This window comes from Xyrauchen texanus, chromosome 9 (assembly GCF_025860055.1).
Source record: "Xyrauchen texanus isolate HMW12.3.18 chromosome 9, RBS_HiC_50CHRs, whole genome shotgun sequence".
Taxonomy (NCBI): Eukaryota; Metazoa; Chordata; class Actinopteri; order Cypriniformes; family Catostomidae; genus Xyrauchen; species Xyrauchen texanus.
Window position 1 is genome coordinate 40,640,199 of NC_068284.1, and position 19,950 is coordinate 40,660,148.

At 35.7% G+C, this 19,950-nt stretch overlaps 1 protein-coding gene across 2 annotated transcripts in view; it reads left to right on the top strand.

Annotated features, from left to right (window-relative positions):
- Positions 1-7,210: 7,210 nt before the first annotated feature.
- The window catches only part of gpc5c (glypican 5c), a 214,124-nt gene continuing 201,384 nt past the window's right edge, over positions 7,211-19,950 (top strand). For both annotated transcript variants that reach the window (XM_052133237.1, XM_052133236.1), the window contains exon 1: positions 7,211-7,521. In XM_052133237.1, the coding sequence (XP_051989197.1) occupies positions 7,365-7,521 (157 nt within the window). In that variant the 5' untranslated portion in view covers positions 7,211-7,364. The remainder of the gene's footprint in view (positions 7,522-19,950) is intronic.

Below are 19,950 nucleotides of genomic sequence, written 5' to 3' on the forward strand. Positions count from 1 at the left end.
GGAGACCAGAGACGTAGTATTTTTGAACGCTGCTATGAAACGCGTCAACTGTCGACACATTAGAATAAAAGTCCCAAATAATACTACTACTACAACTATTAGGCAACTTCTACAAATACTAATCATACAAATAAATAATAAATAAAGAAATAAAAATAAAATTAAAAATAGTCATAGTTATACATATCATTACCATTATAAAACGTATATATTATAAAACTTTGCCTGTTGTTAAAAATAAACTTGCTTACAGATATAAAGTTTGTGTTCAACATGCAAAACTATAGAGAATTTTTTTGTTGTTGCAAAGAACAAGATCTGCCATCAAATAATTTAAACATGAAACCCGCCATTTTTATGTGTAAGGTGTGGATTATTGAAATATAATTAACAAGGTAAATCAATAGGCAGATCTGTAAATTAATAAAATGTAAATTACTTCTGCTTTTATTATCCTAAAACTGGAATTTGTTTGATAAGGGAGTCACTTGCTGGTTAGAGTAAGCCTCACAGATAAAAACACAAATAATGGTGTGCAGTTATGAAATATAAAAAAAATTTTTTAAAGGTTAAATCATAAAAGTGGGTTTATTGGCAGAATTAAGAAAGGTAATTACAAACTAATGCTTTAACTATCATAATATTAGGAATAAATCACTTTTTTTGTGAACTGGTTGAGTAATACTATTCTCATCATTGATAGCCATGCAGTTGCTCATAGATGACAAGTTATGGTCCCTTTCAGATTTTTCCCAAAACTATCAATTTGAGGCCACTTCAAAAGAGTTCCAAATGGTTGTAAATACCATTTCTATTGGTATGAAGGTTCTTTAAAAAGGAGAGCAAACTCTGTGTGATCCAGTGTCTTTGAGTTTAAGGAAGTTCTCAGTTCAAGGATTATACTGTAATTGTTCCATTAGAAAAACTATTACAGAATTTGCTTTCAATGGATGGATACTGTATTTATGAGGTCATTTGGAATTTGGTCTGGCCTCTTACCCAAAAATATACTATTGACAAATAAAATTAGAGAGATGTATTTTAAAACATTACACAAATGCTATCCCCCTAAATAGTATGCTTTCTAAGTATATTAATACAATATGTTTGTTTTTAATTTTTGTGACAAAGATGAGATAAATTTTTCTTTTTTTAAATAGCCTCTCAGAAAAAAAAACACGTATCTGAGATATGTATTTGTTTTTATTATAAGAACAAAAAATCAGAAATTAAATATACATTGTCCAGTTGTTTATTATTTTTGGATAAGATTTCATTTATAGCTACATTTTAGGCAAGAATCCACTCCCACTCTATTTGGGTGATTTTAATTATTATGTTACATTTTTGTTTTTGTGCATTTATATATATATATATATATATATATATATATATATATATATATAAAAAAAAATCAACGAATAATGCTGATATATAGACACTTATAATTCTTATAATTAAAATATCTCAATTTCGCTGAGCAGTGGATAGCAGGCCTACCTGGTTTAGCATGTCACCTGCCAAGTGACAACAGTTCCATCTACTGTCCGGAACAGGTAGTGTTCGGCAGCCAGCTATAAATGCGAATAGTAACAATTACTATTATCAGTTAATCAGTTTTTTATTATTATTTATAATTGAAACTTGAAACAATTTTTTTATTGAAGTATGTGTAAAAAAAACAAGTCTCCCCTTTGAAAATAAATAGAAAAAAATAAGAAAGCTAACAGAATTATAATAAACAGATTTATAAAATGATAAAAAATAGCATGTAACTATAACATGTTATATAACTAAAGCATGTTAGTTTACATGTTAGCATAGCATGTTAAATTAACTAATAAATGAAAAATAACATCAGCTGTGTGAACTTTTATAGTAATATCCTGTGATTATTAACAATTAACATATACTGGTGCACGATAGCGAGGCCAGACTGCTCCTGTCTGTACCTTTAACTCAGTGGTTCTCAACTGGTTTTGCTTTAGGACAGATTTTACATTGTAAAACAAATGCAATCTGTATTTAATGTATCCTGGGTTTACATAATTTCCATTAATGTTGCATTGTTTTGTTCATGCTTTTCCAGTACAAGGACATGCATCAAGTGACATTATTTTTGTTGTTTATGCCAACAACTAAATCTATAGAAAGTTTTCTCTCCCCCCTTTTAAAAATGTAAGAACATATTTACTTATATGAGCCCATTATTATCCCGTTTGTTTCCAAATTTCAAACATCAGTCAAACAGAACATACATAGGCCTACTACAGAAGGAAAGGCTCCTCATTACCATGGTTAGATCAGTGTAGCTAGTCTTAAACAATAGTAATAATAATAACAAATTATAGTATTTATGAAAAATAAATACTAGCTGAAACACATCTTGAAACTTTAACTACAACTGCCACTGTTTATACAAAAATGAGATCTAATAGATTCTACCTTTAGATTATTTCACATTAAACTATAACGTTTTGTCAAAATATAACAGCTACTTTTACTCATGTAAAATCGTGAAACAATTTTGTAAAGGTGATGATGTGTAATTATAATTCTTTTGGCGCATTGCACAGTGTGGCTCTTTTACTCCTCAATGCTGTTTGGCATGTCAGGACAGCTACTGTTAGAGAGGATCAACTTGACTTCCTCCATGACGCTTTAAACTAAAGTCTCACTAGAATTGAAATTTGTCACATTTGTTTTGATGTCTGTGCTCTTTCCTTTTTTTTTCTGCAAAACTTTGTTCTTCACTTGAGGCTACATCTGTCGTTTACAGTTGAGTTTGGTTTTAGATCAATTACTGCTGTTTTGCACAATAATTTTATATTAAAGTGGAAATACGTTTACATAAACAGAATAGAGGCCCTCTGCCGTTCTGTGTTCTGCCTGTTGTTTTAATTAAAATGACTGTGTAGCATATTTAAACTTTTGTATTTGCAAGATGCTTGCCTAGAGCTGCTAAGTTCATTACTTGACTGCTGTATTGCATATCATTAGAGTTTTCTAGAACGTTACATTTATTGGATAATTGGTAAAAAAAAAAAAAAATCTGTTAAATTTGAATGTTAAAGAACTGAATAAAGAATAATACATTTAATATTGTTATAATATATTTTCTGTCCAGTTTGGTGTTACTTTCAATAAAAGTGTGATAATTTTATTGATTTGTAGTTTTCCAATTCAGATTCATTTAATTAATTAAAAGTATAATATTAATACAATTATATATATATATATATATATATATATATATATATATATATATATATATATATATATATATATATATATATATATAACTTTTTTTTTTTTTTTTTAATTTTCGGCCAAGTGCATCCTGAATTTTCGGTTTTGGCCCAGAATTTTTATTTGTAGCCCATGTTTTATTTGATGTCTGCACAATAGGCCCCCTCTTCTTCACCAATTTAGTCTCTTTGTTGTGTTAGGGTGTGAATGAGAGAGGAGAGGGTATACCAGACATTGCTGTGTTTGAAGAAGGGCAGCTCTCTTTTATTCTATCCTCTCTCTCTCCACATCAGTCATAAGGGGAACAGCAGGCTTCCCAGAGGGAACACAAATCTGTTTAGTTATCATATTAATGGTAACAGCACAAATAAAACTTTTTTTTTCCATAAAATAAATACACTTTTAAATAAAAGTGGTAGTATGTGCAATGGATATGATATACAATTAAATATGGTACAAAAAACGATTAAAACACATAAAAGTTAACCAAACAAAGATTAATACAAAAATAAAGACAAGTCTCAGAAACAGGATTAAATATACTGAAATGTAATCCGCAGCACGGAATTACTCAAAAGTATAAAAATACTGAATTTGAACACCCATCTGCCACAAATAACACCATCTACCTTCCTACCATTTTTTTTATGTGAATAATTGTACTGCAGAATATGGATGGGCAATATTGATAAAGAAATTAATTAGATTAACTCCAAGATAAAGAGCACAAATTTTACCATCCCAGAAAGAACACAAATCTGTTGCATAGCAACAGCTTCAACACTATATTGAAAGGCTCATTAACCCAATTTGGAATATAAGAAATTACAGCTCTCTCTAGAAGCCTTATAACATCTTCCCTACATATACATTTTAACACATTTAATGAATAACAATATTTCCCCAAACATAAAAACTTTTTTTTTTCTTTCTATTTTTTGCATTTGGATTGATATGGTCTAAAAAAATTGATTACAAGGCGTTACATGGACCGCAGTGGCCATTCAAGTTTATCCAACTACTGTATGCTTCAGGAGCAGTGTCACCGCACAATGCTACGATTCTTTTTTTTAAATGCTTTAGTTTTATTAGTTGTATTAATTAACTTAAAATATTATATTTAGCCTGTTGTTTAAGATATAATAATTTTAATTTGACAACAAAATTCCATCAAATGGACAACAGTGTATAGGCTCAAAGATTAATATAGCCAAAAGATTTAGCACAAATATATATGCATTTTTCTTACCATTGCTTTCCCCAAAGTGAAATGAGATATGCCATGCATCAAAATGTAATATAATCTTCCCAAAAGTTAATTGTTTACTTCATAAAGAATAATTTAGTAAAGATATTTAACCTTTTTAATGGGGATCAAGTTTAATCGTCCACTTTAAAAATTGTCCTTCTTTACCCATATTTAACCTACATAACATTTAATTTCATAACTTTATTCATTACATAAAGTGAAGCCACTCGACCACCAGAGGGAGACATCTCATCAGAAAAAAAAAGAAAAACAACAACAACAACAACAACAACAACAACAACACACTGCTAAACCTGAGAACGCATGCACAATGAAATAAAAAGTGAACAACCTTCTTCAAGTGCCTTTTGGAAAATTACACAACCAGTCATAATCACCAACAGTTACAATACAAACATTCATCAGCCAATTAGAAGCATCATTACATATGTTCACATACATCATCGTTAGCATGGTAGGTCGTGCTTCAGTCTCATAATCTGAAGGTAGTGTGTTCGATTTTCACATGGGGCAGGCAGTGTTTTTGTCAAACGAATGTGTTTCTGAAACTTGCTCCCAAAGCCTGAAAGCCTCAAAGCCTGCCTTCTTTTTGTACTTAAAGTACATAGAATGAAAATGTGTGTTGTCTACTACAATTTCGTCAACTCCACATCTTACTGACAGTTATTATGACCATTTAACAACCTATTGTTCTTTTTAGAACCTTGTTGGTTTTGGTCTAATTAGGTTACTCCTACAAAAGGTAGAGGCACTATACCGTGAAGTTAGCACAAAACCACTGTACTTAATAATACCAAATTAATATGGCAGCAATAGATGCTATTTACACTCTAGTGCAAATAGTGGCAGACACTCTTACACCCCTATTTATATACTAACATACATTATAATGGCATCACTGCAGCATTTTTATTGTGTTTATTTGGAGTCCAACAGATACCCTACACCAACCCCTAACCCAACAAAAATGTATCATTGTTATACTGCAGTAACTATAGTATCACCATGGTAATTTTATAGTAAAATCATAGTAACCACAAAATTAAACATGGTTACTATTAACTACTGTTAATAACATGATACTGTAGTAACACCATGGTCAGTACATCAGAACTATATACACTGTTGTTTGCACCAAAACACATGACTACAGTAAAACCATGGTTCATTTTATCTGTATCACATATTTCTCTCAAATCCCGACCTTCACTGTGACCAAATCACTGCGATGAATCTATTTGATTTATTACTATGAGTAGTATAATAGGAAATATTAAGATTAGAGACATGGGAAAAAGTATATCAAGAGGTAGGATTCGAACCTGAATCTCCAACGTGACTACATTCACATACTATCCTTACACCAAGCGCTACGACATCTGCACATAGGCAGGGTGGGACTGGTAAACTGGCATACCAGACATTTTCCCGGTGGACCAACGCACATTGGGTCCGACTAGGGGCGGACTGGCCATCGGGAGAATCGAGTGGGCCAGTGGGCCAGCTGCAAAATGGGCCAAATGGGCCACGATAAGTTAAAATGAGCCGCTGCGTTCTGTGACCCCCCATAGTCATAGTCAGTTGCTATGTTTTTTAAATCCCGGGCCGATTTCTCTTCCCAGTCCAGCCCTGCACATAGGGGTGCAGTTTGTTGTAAAATCCTCTGTTTCTACCAGACTACTGAAGTGCAAATAGTCACTTAGTTATCCAATCTCTTTATCCACAAAATTTCTAACCCATTAACTAGTTTAATGTCTCTGCACCATCACAAAAAATGCAAATATGCCCGCCTTCATTTGACCCAAAATTGGTTATGGCTGTCTTGAGTTTGATATGAAACTGGAAATGTAACAATAACAGAGTTAAATCTAACACTTTTACAGTATATATGTGTACCGCCACATAAATAATAACACTGCAATAGAGTACATAAACTCCCAACTGTACTAATAGGGTGTTAAAAATGTAACACTATTAGAGTTAAATAATAACACTGCATGTGTTATTCACATGTGAATAGCCTCTGCCAACAACATGGGCTATTTGCACTTAGTGTAAATAGACACTCCGAATTAATATACTGTGGTATTTACATGGCACTTTAAGGTACTTCAAAGAATAGTAGTAGCAGCAGCAGTGTAAACTCAGACTAAGGTTTATTAAGTGTCATTATGTATTATTTCATCTGTGAACTTATTTATTATTCTTTTCATAAAATCCAACATTTGATATAGAACTATTTTATTTACAACTGCATTTAGGGGTACTAAGCCTGATAAAGGACACACAAACATAGGATTACTATGGTACTTACATTTGATGGTATCAGATGGTAATAATTTGATATGTTACATTTCCAGAAAATATGGTATTAACATGATAGGCTACAATGTCCAAAAAAAAGGTAGTTCAATGGTACTGTTAGTGTATCTCATTTTTCAAAATAGCCTGCTGATTAGTTGCCACGAGAGGACACAATATTTTATTTGTTTGATCATTGACATTACATCTGTATCAAATTTTATATTTGGCAGTAACAAAAATGTGGAAACCAAGCAATCAATTTAGATTTTACATGAACTGCGAGTCAAACTCGAAGAGAGAGAGAGAGAGAGAGAGAGAGAGAGAGAGAGAGATTTCTGAATGATCCCACATGCTGAATGAATTTAGTGACACTCTCACTCAACGGGATGCAGCAGCGTGACTACAGCCGGTGCAGCATGTGAAAGTCCAGAACAAGAGACTCTGTCCTCTTCCCCCCCCAGCTCGGGCTATACACATTTTGCAAACGATATTTTATCATCAAACAATTCCATCGCACTTATTCCTCCACTGAAATGCCGTCATGTCGCGCGTAAATGTGAGCTGGATTATTACGGTGCTCGCTGTGGAGCTCGTGGTACTGTCCGTTGCGCGTGCTCACAGCTGTCGCGAAGTGAAGACGGCGTTTCAGGTGCGCCAGATCGGTCCTCTCAAATGGGTGCCGGAGACACCTGCCACAGGTAAGTTCAAACGACACGGACAATTTCTTGTCATGTATGCAAAATAAGTCGAAGAGGGTCGTTGCGACAGGATATTGTTGTTTAAATGTGGCGAACATCGAATTGTCTAGCCTTTTGACGTCCCCTGCTTCGAAATGTACAAGGACAACCATAGTTTCTGTCAAAACATCATCGTAACTCTGCCTCAAACAGTGTAGGACGCTTAGTATTTTAGTTTTTCTGTAAATGTAACTTGTTTTGTTGTCAGTGGGGGCTAACACCAAAGTTACCGTGTTATTGTAGTGATATTACATATCAATTTAAAATATTTACATGTCTACAGATTATTGAGTGTTTAAAATGCATATGAACATATTAAGAAGCAATATTAAGGGAAATAATAGGCTATGTCGTGCCTTGACTTGACCCTTGAGAGGGTAAAAGTGATCAGAATGACCAATAGGCTTTAGTCATCAGGCTACACTGTAAACCAGAATAAGCTAGCAGAACTCAACAAATTTGAGGTAATCAGTTACATAAAATGTTATTACTTTAACATAAAAAAGTTAATAAATTACAAGTTTAAGCAAGCAGCACTGTTAGATTTTGATTTTGTTCTACTCTTGCACATTTATTTTTTCTTAACTTGAAATATTGAGAAAGTGAACTCATACATTTTAGTGGTACTTATCTTTAAGTTTAACTGAATGAATTCGAAATCACCATGTAGTCTCAACTTAAATATATCAGAGAGAACCTAGCTAGAACAAGCGAGTGAACATTAGCATGCTGAATTCATGCTAATTGGATAAACCATGCTTTGATTAGCATTGCAGATGCTCATCAAGTTTATTGTAAAGTACTTTTAAAGTAAAGTATTTTTACAGTATCAAGTACTGTAAAACAATCTAATATTGATACCTGTCCTCAAGCTAATCTCAAGCTCCACAATTCACCATAAATGTAACCCTTCAAAAACTTGAACCTGACAGAAACTCTTCTAAACAACACAACACAACATAACATTCAACACTAACATTTACATTCCCTTTACATTCATCTTGCACAAAGACACACTATATAACACTTAATTTTAAATTTGCTCTACCTGTCGAGTGCCATGTAAAGCATACTGGGGAATAAAAATACCCTTCCCAGTTTCAGTTAAATTTAAGTTGTTCCAAATTTAAAGAGACAAGTTCAATAAACTCAAAACATTTTACAATTCAGGTTACTTAAAAGGTGTAAGTTTTGGGAACTCAAAAGAAAGAAAAAGTTCTAAATACCCATCAAGGTTTATTTATTTGTATGATTACATTTTCCCTAGTATTAGGGTTTACGTACCATTTTTTGCTGGAATTTAAAGGAATAGATATAAAAAAAATTCTCTACAAAAAAAATAAATAAATAATTATTTACTCACCATCATGCTGTTCCAACCCCACAACCCAAAGATGGATGGATGGTGAGTGGTGACTGAGGCCAACATTTTGTCTTAGTTCCAAGGAAGAAAGTAAGTCACGTGTTTACATTTTCAAGTCAATTAAAATTTGGGTGAACTAGGCTATTTCTTTAAAATTTGTATCTCTTGGTGACAAAAAGTAAATGTTGTTGCCATTTCTCCTGACAGGGAAAATTGATATCAATAACTTTATTTCCATTAATGTTAATGGATCTCTGGTCTCTATGTTTTGCAAGTTTCATTGACAGATTTTATCAGAGAGTGCAAGTGAATGGCCATGTCTGTTGTAAAGCTCTCAACTCTGTACTGTAGTTAATATGTCTTGGTAAATTTCAGAAAAGGATCATGTCAGGTTAAGGGAATCAGTGTTGACAGATACATTGAGCCAGCTGCTAGGATGCGTGACTCAGCAAACAGGAGCGAGCTTTGCTGGAATGACACTGGCTGAGCTCACCGTGTACAAATACGCCGAGCCAGAGTTCTCAGAGTGCATGGACTTGCAGCCAGATCTAGCTCTCCTATGACAAGAGTGCTCAATCCATGCAGCTCCTTGAAATTTACTCTCCTGCATAGTCTCGTTCCAACTCTAATCGAACACTCCTGAAACAAACTTGATCTAATCAAGATCTTTGGGTTCAATTGTAAAGTTGGTTGTGTCTGAAATGGAAGGCATGCTGCCTTGCTATGCTGTGCTTTCATTCGTGGAATAAAAAAGATGTTAGGCAAAACGACAGCCTCAGTCACCATACATTTTTGTTGTATGGAAAAAAAAACAGTGAACATCTCCTTTTGTGTTCAATGAAAGAATGAAAGGCAAACAACTTTGGGACAAAATGAGGGTGAGTAATGATGAACTGGTGAACTGTCCTTTTATAAGTAGTGGTGACAGGGCACCTTTGACTTCAGGTGGGCACGCTGCTGATTATTTAGGTGCCCCTCCTCTCTCATGCCTACTACAGCCAAGAGCCTGGCTGCAGGGGGTGATGATTGAAAGGATGGATTGTCACTGAAATATGGGGGTCAACCTGTGTCCAAAGGCACTGGCATAGAATTGGGGGAGATGGGGAGCACATGTCCCCCTCAATGCTGTGAAGGGGGTGATTTGTGCATATGTCTTTGTTTGTATATTTTTAATCAATGCTGAAAATAATTTTGTATGAGATGTCTTGCATTTGCGTGGCTGCAAGTGTCATATTGTATTGCCCAACTAGACGGCGGTGTCACGCGGTACCTGCTAATTTTTTAAGCTCTGCGCAGGATGTTTGACCTCACAGTCGTTTAATATTACTGGATGAGGATTTAGAAAAATGCATTTATAGATAATGCTGAGGTGGATTTTCATTCACAGGTATGAATCCTTGCAATTATAATTTTTTATTAAAAATAACTATCCAAGTTTTCTGTTGTGAGCTTTGTGCACTTTGCTAGTTTTAACACTTTTAATGATATAAAAAGAGTAGGGGATGTCGAGAAATGGATCTATTGTCTGGAGTCATCGGAGAGGGAATTATCCGATATAACTGTATATATTATCCGATATATGGCTGTATAACTTTTGGAAGTCAGGTTGCCAGATTTAAAGTTTACTGTACATCTTTGCTGACTCCTTATCACACCATCGGTTTATTAACAATATTGTCTGTGGCAATATGTACTCTGTGACTTTAATAAAAAATGAACATTTGCTGATAATACACTCATCCTAAGGCCATCAAAGATATAGATGACTTTTGTACTTCATCAGAACAGAACACAAGATTTTTAGAAGGAAATCCCAGCTCTTATGAATACAATGCAAGTGAACATATGAAGAACATATCACTGACCCGGAAATGAACGGCAGGTAAGTTCTTACTTGCGTGCTTACGTGACACTCATTTACAGGTCATTGATCCGCATTCTTCACAAGATGACAGGGGAATACAAACACCACAGATCAATCACATTTTGACCGGAAGCGGTTCTTTATAGTTAAAAGCATCTTAATTATAGATTTGTTTCTCACATACACATAGCGTTTCACTTCAGAAGACATTGCGTGTATGCATTGTAAGAGCTTGGATAAAAGAAAGTCATATACGTCTTGGATGGCCTGAGTACATTATCAGCAAATTTTCATTTTTGGTTGCAATATTCCTTAAATTTTTTTGTATCCTTTGCAATGTGTGTATCGCATAAATGACTAGATGAAAATGTTAAACATGCAATATATTGTTCAGAAACAACTGTATTAAACTTAGGGCTGGGCTAAAAAATGTATCACGGTATAATGTTTCATATCATTTGGTATCGATAATTATTGATGAATTTAACCACTGTATTTGTAATTTACCCACTCTTATTAATGCAAACAAAAAATTGTTTTAGTTTTCAAAAACAAAATCAAATTTAAACAAATCTCCTTTCTTATATCTTATATGAAGATTAAATATATAAGTGTTAAAGAAACTATTGAACTTAATAAATAAAATGTTACAAAAATCGTTTGGAGGATTTCACATAAGGCATTGTTGCCGAGTACCTCGCCATCGTGGACTGCTTGTGGGTTGTTTGTTGAGGTGAGGTAGATGTAGGTCGTGGCGGACGACATGCTGCATATTCCAAAGGTTGGAATCGGTTAAAGTGAGGAAATAATTAGTTGCTTGTGTTTCCGTACTTGGCCGGGATGTTTAGTCTAACAAATTCAAGGGCTCACGCTGCATCTTCCTGATACTGGAGGTTGAAATTGTAGAATGCGGCAAACAGCGCTGCAAGGCCAGAGACAAAGTTGGGAAGTGCTCCTTCACACACAACTTGACCTTCCATGCTCAACATCCACTGCTGGCTGCTTCCCAGATAGCAATAAGTCGGCGGGCCGCTGGCAGTGCTCCGGCGGCAGTAGAAACGGCAGAATGGCGATATCGCAAACACGTTTGACGGCGCACCGCCGGCGGTAGCCGCTTTTTAAAAGCGGCAGCCGCCTTCCTGCCGCCTCCGTTCCGCGGCCGGCCCGCTGGCTATCCGCCGTTCCGCCACCGTTATATCGAAGGCGGACCATCAGAGGCAAACGCTTTTTCCGAGCGATCTGCCGCCGCTTATTGTATATATATATATATATATATATATATATATATATATATATATATATATATTTATAGCATGCAGTTTATCAAGAATAATGATTGATCAAACCAGACAAATTTCCATTTGGCGTTTTAATTCCACATTTCAAAGTACAGTAACTGTCATTGAAACAAGATGTCAGATCACTGAAATATAAATAACAGAAAAATACAAACATTATATATACACACACACACACACACACACACACACACACACACACACACACACACACACACACACACACACACACACACACACACACACACTAAAGAACATGCAGGTTTCCAATTCAGTTTTGGTAAAAAAAAAATGTATTTTTAAAAAACACTATTGTAACACTTACAATAATTGTTAATAATATAAAGAGGTCAGCTCTGGGATGAAAAGAATTACCAGTAAACATAAGCAATGAGGATATTTGGTACCAAATAAAGTGCAGGATACCAAATAAATTGAGGTATAACATCATATTTACAAGTCATTTCTAACAATAGGTTAAGTGGTAATAAAATAGAGTAAAGCTCTGGAGTAGAATATACCATTATAACTGCAATGCTGACCTGTGGCACAAGGATTTACAAGCTATATTTAACAATAGAATAACAGTTAAGCACTGTGACGGAATGAAAGTAGAATTTTTGGTGCTAGTTAATGTGCAATATCAAATATCAGGCATGAAATAGGATTTACAAACTATAATAGAATCGTTAAGCACTGACGAATGAAATAAGCCAATACTAAAGTCACGGTAAGTAGAATATTTGATACCAGATAATGTGCAAATATCAAGTATTAGATGTATAATCTAGGATTTACAAGCTATATTTAAAAATAGAATAGTTAAGCACTGTAACAATGAAATAAGCAGCAAATTGTATATGAAATAATTGAGATCTTTGGTATCAAGGAATGTGCAGGATAACAGGTATAATATATATTTTGACATTCAACTTACACATGACAACAAGTGGGAATAAATATAATTAACAGCAGAAAATCTGGCTGTAGAGAACACAGCCAATCAGAATGTCTGGAGAGGTTGGGGACTGCGTGGCGTAGTGGGCTAAGAATCACCGGTTTTCCCCGACCTCCAGAATGAGGCAGTGCAAATTGGCATATCTTCAGTGAATCCTCGTGCGCCTGTATAAAAGGACAAACCATCCCATATTCATCCAAGGAGCTGCCCTCAAAGCAGGGTTACGAGAGAAAAGAAAAAAAAAAAAGCAATTTCCACAGTGAACAGTGTGGATTGGGTGAGTGTAGTCTGACACATTTAGCAGGCTTTTTTAGGGGTCTTGATGTTACTGACTGCAGGATAAAGAAAGGGTTCCAGTTGTCAGTGATGCTGGGGTGTCAGTAATCAGCCTAGGTTTAAGGGGTCGGCTGTGGGTCCCTCTCAGCTGTCGCGGTGCCTTTTCCACCTTCATGTTCAGATGCTCCTTTCAGGTAACGCGTAGCGTTAACCTGGATCGCCTCATCAGTGGCATCCTGGGTTGCCGGGTTCTTCCGGATGGCTCCTGTAGAAAATAAAGATCTGTCATTCCATTTGAATGGCATAAGGTCATACACATCTACTTAAATATAAAAAAATATCCAACTTACTTTGAACAATGGTCTTCAGGAACATGTCTCTAAAACATGCTTTATCCCCTACACCAGTCCAGGTTGTATTGATGGAAAGGTGGTTAGAGAAGATACTCTGAAGCATTCGCCACACGGTTGTCTTTAGGTCCCTCCCACATTTGATTGCCAAAAACCGAAGCTGAAAATACAAAAAAAAACATGTTACAAATTACATTACTCTGAAGCTTCTCATAAATTTAAAATGTGACAGGCTGTGGATTCAGACTGTAGAATATACAGTGTACGATCTTAATTTTACATTTTAGATTACCCTATGGCGTTATAAACGAAATCGGCACACTTACAAATCGTTGCTGGAGCTCTTTATCCTGCCTCAAACTGTTGTCAAGCAATGCCAAATCTTCCTGGGTGTCTAGGGGGGAGTAACAGATCCCCTGGCAGGGATAACTCTCCAACAGACACATTGGCACTGAAATGTTGCAGCATAGCATTTTGTTGTCCATGCTACGCACAACATCGCCAAACTCCAAGGCGTCGCAGCATTAGGGTTTGATCTGCACCTACAGGGGTTCCCAGAATAAAAGAATAAAGTAGTCAGTCCTGGTCCTTCAACTACTAAACTATGACATTTATATCTAGGTCTACTACATGTACAGGTGGCCCCAGTGGGAATTAAACCAACAACCACAGGTGTTGTTTGCAAGTTGTACCCGATTGGCCAGTGCTGAGCAAATGTCTTCAACATTGTCCCAACTTGCTTCACCTGCTCTTGAAGTGAGCAGCTGTCACCTGGGAAGTAACAATATATTGATTAGCAATACACTAAATATAATAGTAATATAATATAACCACAATTATCATACCAGTAACTTTCCCTGTAATTTCTATCCACAGTATGTTATGCATGGCATACAAGTTCATAATGAAGAACACTTATGATAACATCAATTTCATTTTTTTTCTTTGAAGCAGAATATTTGTTTGTAAAAGGGGAGGAAAAAGAAAATAATGAAATATTTGTATACAGATTTTGGTTGATATATCATACTGTACAGTGAAATTTCCTATTGCTGTATCCCTACTCACCTGAAGGACGGATAGATCAGGCAAATCTCCAGTCAGGCCTTTGTAGAGTGTGTGCTCCTGCATATCCACAGGTATTTTAATTCAAACATGCAACATATTGTAATAAATCTACAATATTCAGCCTTTACCTTACACCCTTGGTTGTTGCTCTACACTTTTATTATATTAAATACTTATTTATATAGCTTGCTCACTGTATAATCATGATAGCCTAATACTTATAACACAAGATTGCATCTTAAGCGAATGACTGAGTTGAAAACTTGAATAAGAACGCATTTTACACAGAGGGACCAGTTAGGGAAACTTACCTGCCTACAATAACTGTTTTCATTTGATTTGAGTTACATTAAACATGAATAACCTTAGCCGAGTCCCCAGGAACATCGGGCTATTAAAGTAACAAACCTGTAACTGCGGTCTTATCAATTCTAGCTTCACCATACACTCAAACTGTGAGGTTTGTCTGTTTTCCTCATGGACCTGTAGCACAATGCCCTGACAGTGACTTCACCTGTGCCCTGATCTTTATTAGAAACTGAGAGGAGAGCAAGTTAATATAATTTATATTACAATTATCACAAAAATTAACAAACAGTCTGCTTTAAAACTAAGAAAAAACAAGCTTCTATACTAACCTTACATAAAAAATGAATACGTGGCTGAACTAGCTTAGCCGCTATCTGCCGGCACACCACATTAGATTAAAATACTTACCCTTGTAGTTGTGCAGATAACTCGATATGTAGAGTTTAAAGCCCTTGTCCCTCTTGCTTGTCGGAGCAGGGGACCAGGCATCAACAATGCGATGAACATCGCTGACGCCAGTATTTTCGGAAGATTCTGGAGACATCGAGTAAAAACAGACATTTTGGGCGACGCGCAAGTAAACCGGAAACAGATATGGCGACAGCGGAACTTCACAGTTCAGTCTTTGTAATGTGTTTTAGCAATACATTTTTAACATTTATAATGCGTTTACATTTTTTTTTATTGCCTTTACAGGGACTTTAACACTTTCTTAAACATTTGTACAGGTCATAATTGCAAAACCTGTAAAAGGTAAAATAACAAAAAAAAATCGAGGTTGGAAAAAATGTAGACATAAACGAAATTTCTGCGCAACTGTGAAACCAGAGGATTATTTTGCTTTTTCATTGAGTTTATCCTTCACGTCAAAACAGGGATTTTCATGTTTATGACAGATATCACCATGGTTGCAAATTAATAAAAAAAATTAAATTATAGGCCTACCCGAGATTTTGGCCATGTTGCAGATGTCTTTCACTGTTCACTGATAGTCAGGCATTCGTGAAAAGTCTAACTTCATCAATTTATTCTGCTAAATTGTTCATACCATGAATTAAATATCTATTTTAAAACCTAATCAGAATCATAAATATATTTATTGCCAAGTAAGTTTTACAAAAGGAATTCTTTTTGGTTTATTGGTGCATGTCTCAAATGCGCAGCAATCAAAGAAATGTAAACAATTTTCAAGTGCATAAAATAATTCAATATATTTGACATATATTACTGTATAATCGCTTCAGAGTTTCAAAGTAATTTAAATGTCATTTCCTAAACCTTACCTTATCATGGAATCAAGAGTCAAGACTGTTATAAACCCTAATGTCTTTGGAACAAAAAATAGCCAACATGGCTGGTCGATTTTGAGAGTAGAAATCCTTGTATTTCAAAGCGGCTTGCCGCCAGCCGCCCGCGGTCGATCAGCCCGAGGCAACCGCCTGAGAAAATGAAGCGGGCGGCCCGCCAGCTTTTCGTGGGCGGCATATCGCAAGAAATGGGAGTGACGAATTCGGCGGCAAACGTTTCATCCCCGCCAGTGGGACGCACCTATAGCGGACAGCTTAGGGACGCCGGCAAAAAGAAGCCGTGCGGATATTTTTTGCTATCTGGGTTAGAGGTTGACTTGAAAATGAAACAAAAAATACTTCAATACTATTTTGGGTTCCACTGTGACTTAATCTGTACATCGTGGTTTCAACATACCATCTCTGATATTTATTTAATACATATTAAGTAGCCAATTAAAATGTATTTTATATTTCTCACACTATCAGCGCTCTCTCTCTCTGCCAGAGACCCTGTCTAAACACACACAAAGACACACAGTCATGTGCTGTAAAAAACTGTTACATTTAAAAACATGCCTAGGCAGCGCATTGGACTGTGTATTAGTAATGCACATATAGATATGGATTTAAGAACATATTAGATGATTGAACACTGGCATTTGTTTTATTAAGTAAATGGTGTAAACTGTGCTTTTTTTATGAACCAGGTCACTGAGCTTTCATGTACAAGTGTTTTTTAAAGCATGTGAATGTGCTCCTGCATGCTTGTCACAGTGAGTGACAAGAGTTCTGCTAAGATGATCTGCAAAAAGGAGCAAATGAGTGCTATTCTATAATTAAAGTAATTATAAGAGAGTTAGAAATGAACTCTTTGCATCACATTGTATCCAGTCAAATTGTGTTATAACGCATTGCATCATCTCATTTTAGAAAAGCACTGAATCATATCATATGGTTGTTTTCTTGAACTTTGTTCTTATTAAATTAATTGGATCATTCATAATGTATCAAGATACAGATTGCATTGGGCTGAGTGACAGAGATGAACTTTCCTAATGTTTACATACCAGGAATTAGATGTCGTGGACTCCCTGGCAGATGTAGAGATTGCTGGATGTCAGACGGAGTTGCAAATTCCTGAAACAAAATTATAAAAAAAGACAGCACACCCATCATTAAAAGACATAAAAAAACATGTTACAAATGAATGTGATTTGTTGAATAAACTACTTACATCTACTTGAAGGACCAGCCATCTAACAATTCTTTGAAGTGTGCAAGGAGCAGCAGTAGGACCATGGCAGCCACATCGTCTTCACCTCTGGAAAGTATGGTCCGAATATCATCATTGGTTGGCTTGCTTTTAAAGAACTGAATAATGATTTGTCCACACTCCTTAATTGACAATTCCAAAAGTCAGAGCACATTTTTGTCAGGGAGCAGTTCAAAATGGCCATATATATATATATATATATATATATATATATATATATATATATATATATATATATATATATATATGCCTCTGTATGAAGAGATATTGCCATTTGGTTCTTAAATCTGTCATGATTGGTGATGAGGTTGCATTTATCATGTGATGCTTGAGGCAATACGTCCCCTCCATGAGCTTGCAAACATCTTTCTCTGCTCAAGAGATTCCTTCATAAAGATATATCTCCTTCATCCTCTGATGCTTCACTTCAAGACTGTCATAACTTTCACCATGTGTAAGATCAGGCTGCCATCTTGAACCACCATACTCGTCAATGGAAATTCGTATTCTACTAGGTCCTGTGTCATTACTTTGGGTCCGATGATGACTTAGTGTACTTTTGCGATTCAGATGCTCTATGCATACTTTCAGCTGTAAGAGAAGAGATACATATCTACTACCAACCTTCCTGTCACCAATCATGTCGGCCAAAGTCTTTGGATACTGCCTGAATATTTGGTGAGTTATAGTAAGTCACTGTGATCTGGTGGGGTTGTTTTCTCATTTCTTCAGCAAGGATTCTAATAATTTGTCATCCGTCAGCAGGGGAAGGTCTCTGGCTATTAGTAACAGCACACTGTAGACCTTCTGGAATTAAGTTCCAGTGAACTTAACTTAAGTGAATTTCAGGCCATGAATGTGACACTGGTTGATGATGGGCTGCTTGCTGATGTGCTTGAGGAGCTTGATAGTGGTGAACCAAGAGTAGAGGTGGTTTCAGGGGGAACCAAGGGGAGAACTTCAACAGGTTGTAGAACCACAGTGCTTTTTTTTCTCCTGTGGTTTATAAAAAAAAAAAATTTAGTGCCACAAGAATTACACCATAAACTGTACATCTGTTACATCTGAGCAGGCTCCCATCCACCAGAGGGAGCCTTCACCTGAATACTGAACTCTGTCTCTTCCTGTTTCCTGCCACGTCAGTTACTGCCATGTCACTTCCTGTTTGCTCTGTATATAAGCCTTGCATTCACACTCCCATATTGTAAAGTATTGCCAGTTATATGCTTTACCAAGTGTTTGTTTCTCTGCCATTGTTTCTGACTACTGTTATGACCATTGCTTATGTTTACTGGATTTATGTCTCTGGATTACTGTTTTGGATTTGTTTGCCTGTGGACCGATTTACCTGTGTTTTGACCCAAGTCTGTGACCTGAATACATTCAAGGAATACTGCCTGTATTATTTGTTGAAGCCTTGTGACATCAAGCAGTGAACTCCCTGGTCTATGAGACAAAAAGACTGGCATTTCTTTGTGACAAAATACACATTGGATTAGTAATGAACAAGAATCAACAGAATCTTCCCAAACACAATTGCCTCATAATTTTTCTACAATATAACATGCATGTTATTTTTGTAAAGTGTTCCATTTACAGACACTTCATTGGATGCCACCATATTCCCTGGCTGAAAGTCATGGCAGGCAACAGATCCTCGAATGTTGTCATTTACACGAAACTCTGTCCCTCTCTCTACTACAACATTTTCAGGAAAAGGACTTCCTGCATTTTGGTAAGCCTGCAGAAGCGGAGGTCTTTCTGTAAATGTAGCACTCAGGTTCTTAAAGTTGTGCAATTTTCTTGCACACTGTTTAAAGTATGAGTGCTTACTCTCAAAATGTAATGACACATGTAGTGGAGATATACTCTTCTATTAGAAGTGATAAATATGCAATCTGACCAACATTAATTGAAGGAGCACAGATACTATCTGTTTGAGTTTAAGTACTAACTGTCATACCTCATTTTCAATTTGACTGGAAATCTTTTCTTCCACCAAAAGAAGTAAAAGCTTGAGCAAGCACCAATTCTGAACTGCATTTCCAGTTAATTTCTCACTTCCAGGGGTTATGTCACCTGGTTTATCATGTGCATAATTCCCAAGATACTTGAAATGGTTAATGCGATGATTTAGTTGAGTGTAAGTAAACTGTTTCTCCTGATTCACAAGATGATCAATACACAATGCAAGGTCAAATTACACAATCCTTTCAAAAAGGTAATGTAATCCTGGCTGGCAAACATGAAAATATTTCAGGTCATTAAAGAGGGAATTACATTTTATACCAACTATACTTCCAGCTCCATCAGCATCCAAATCCTTGAGATTCTGCTCATAC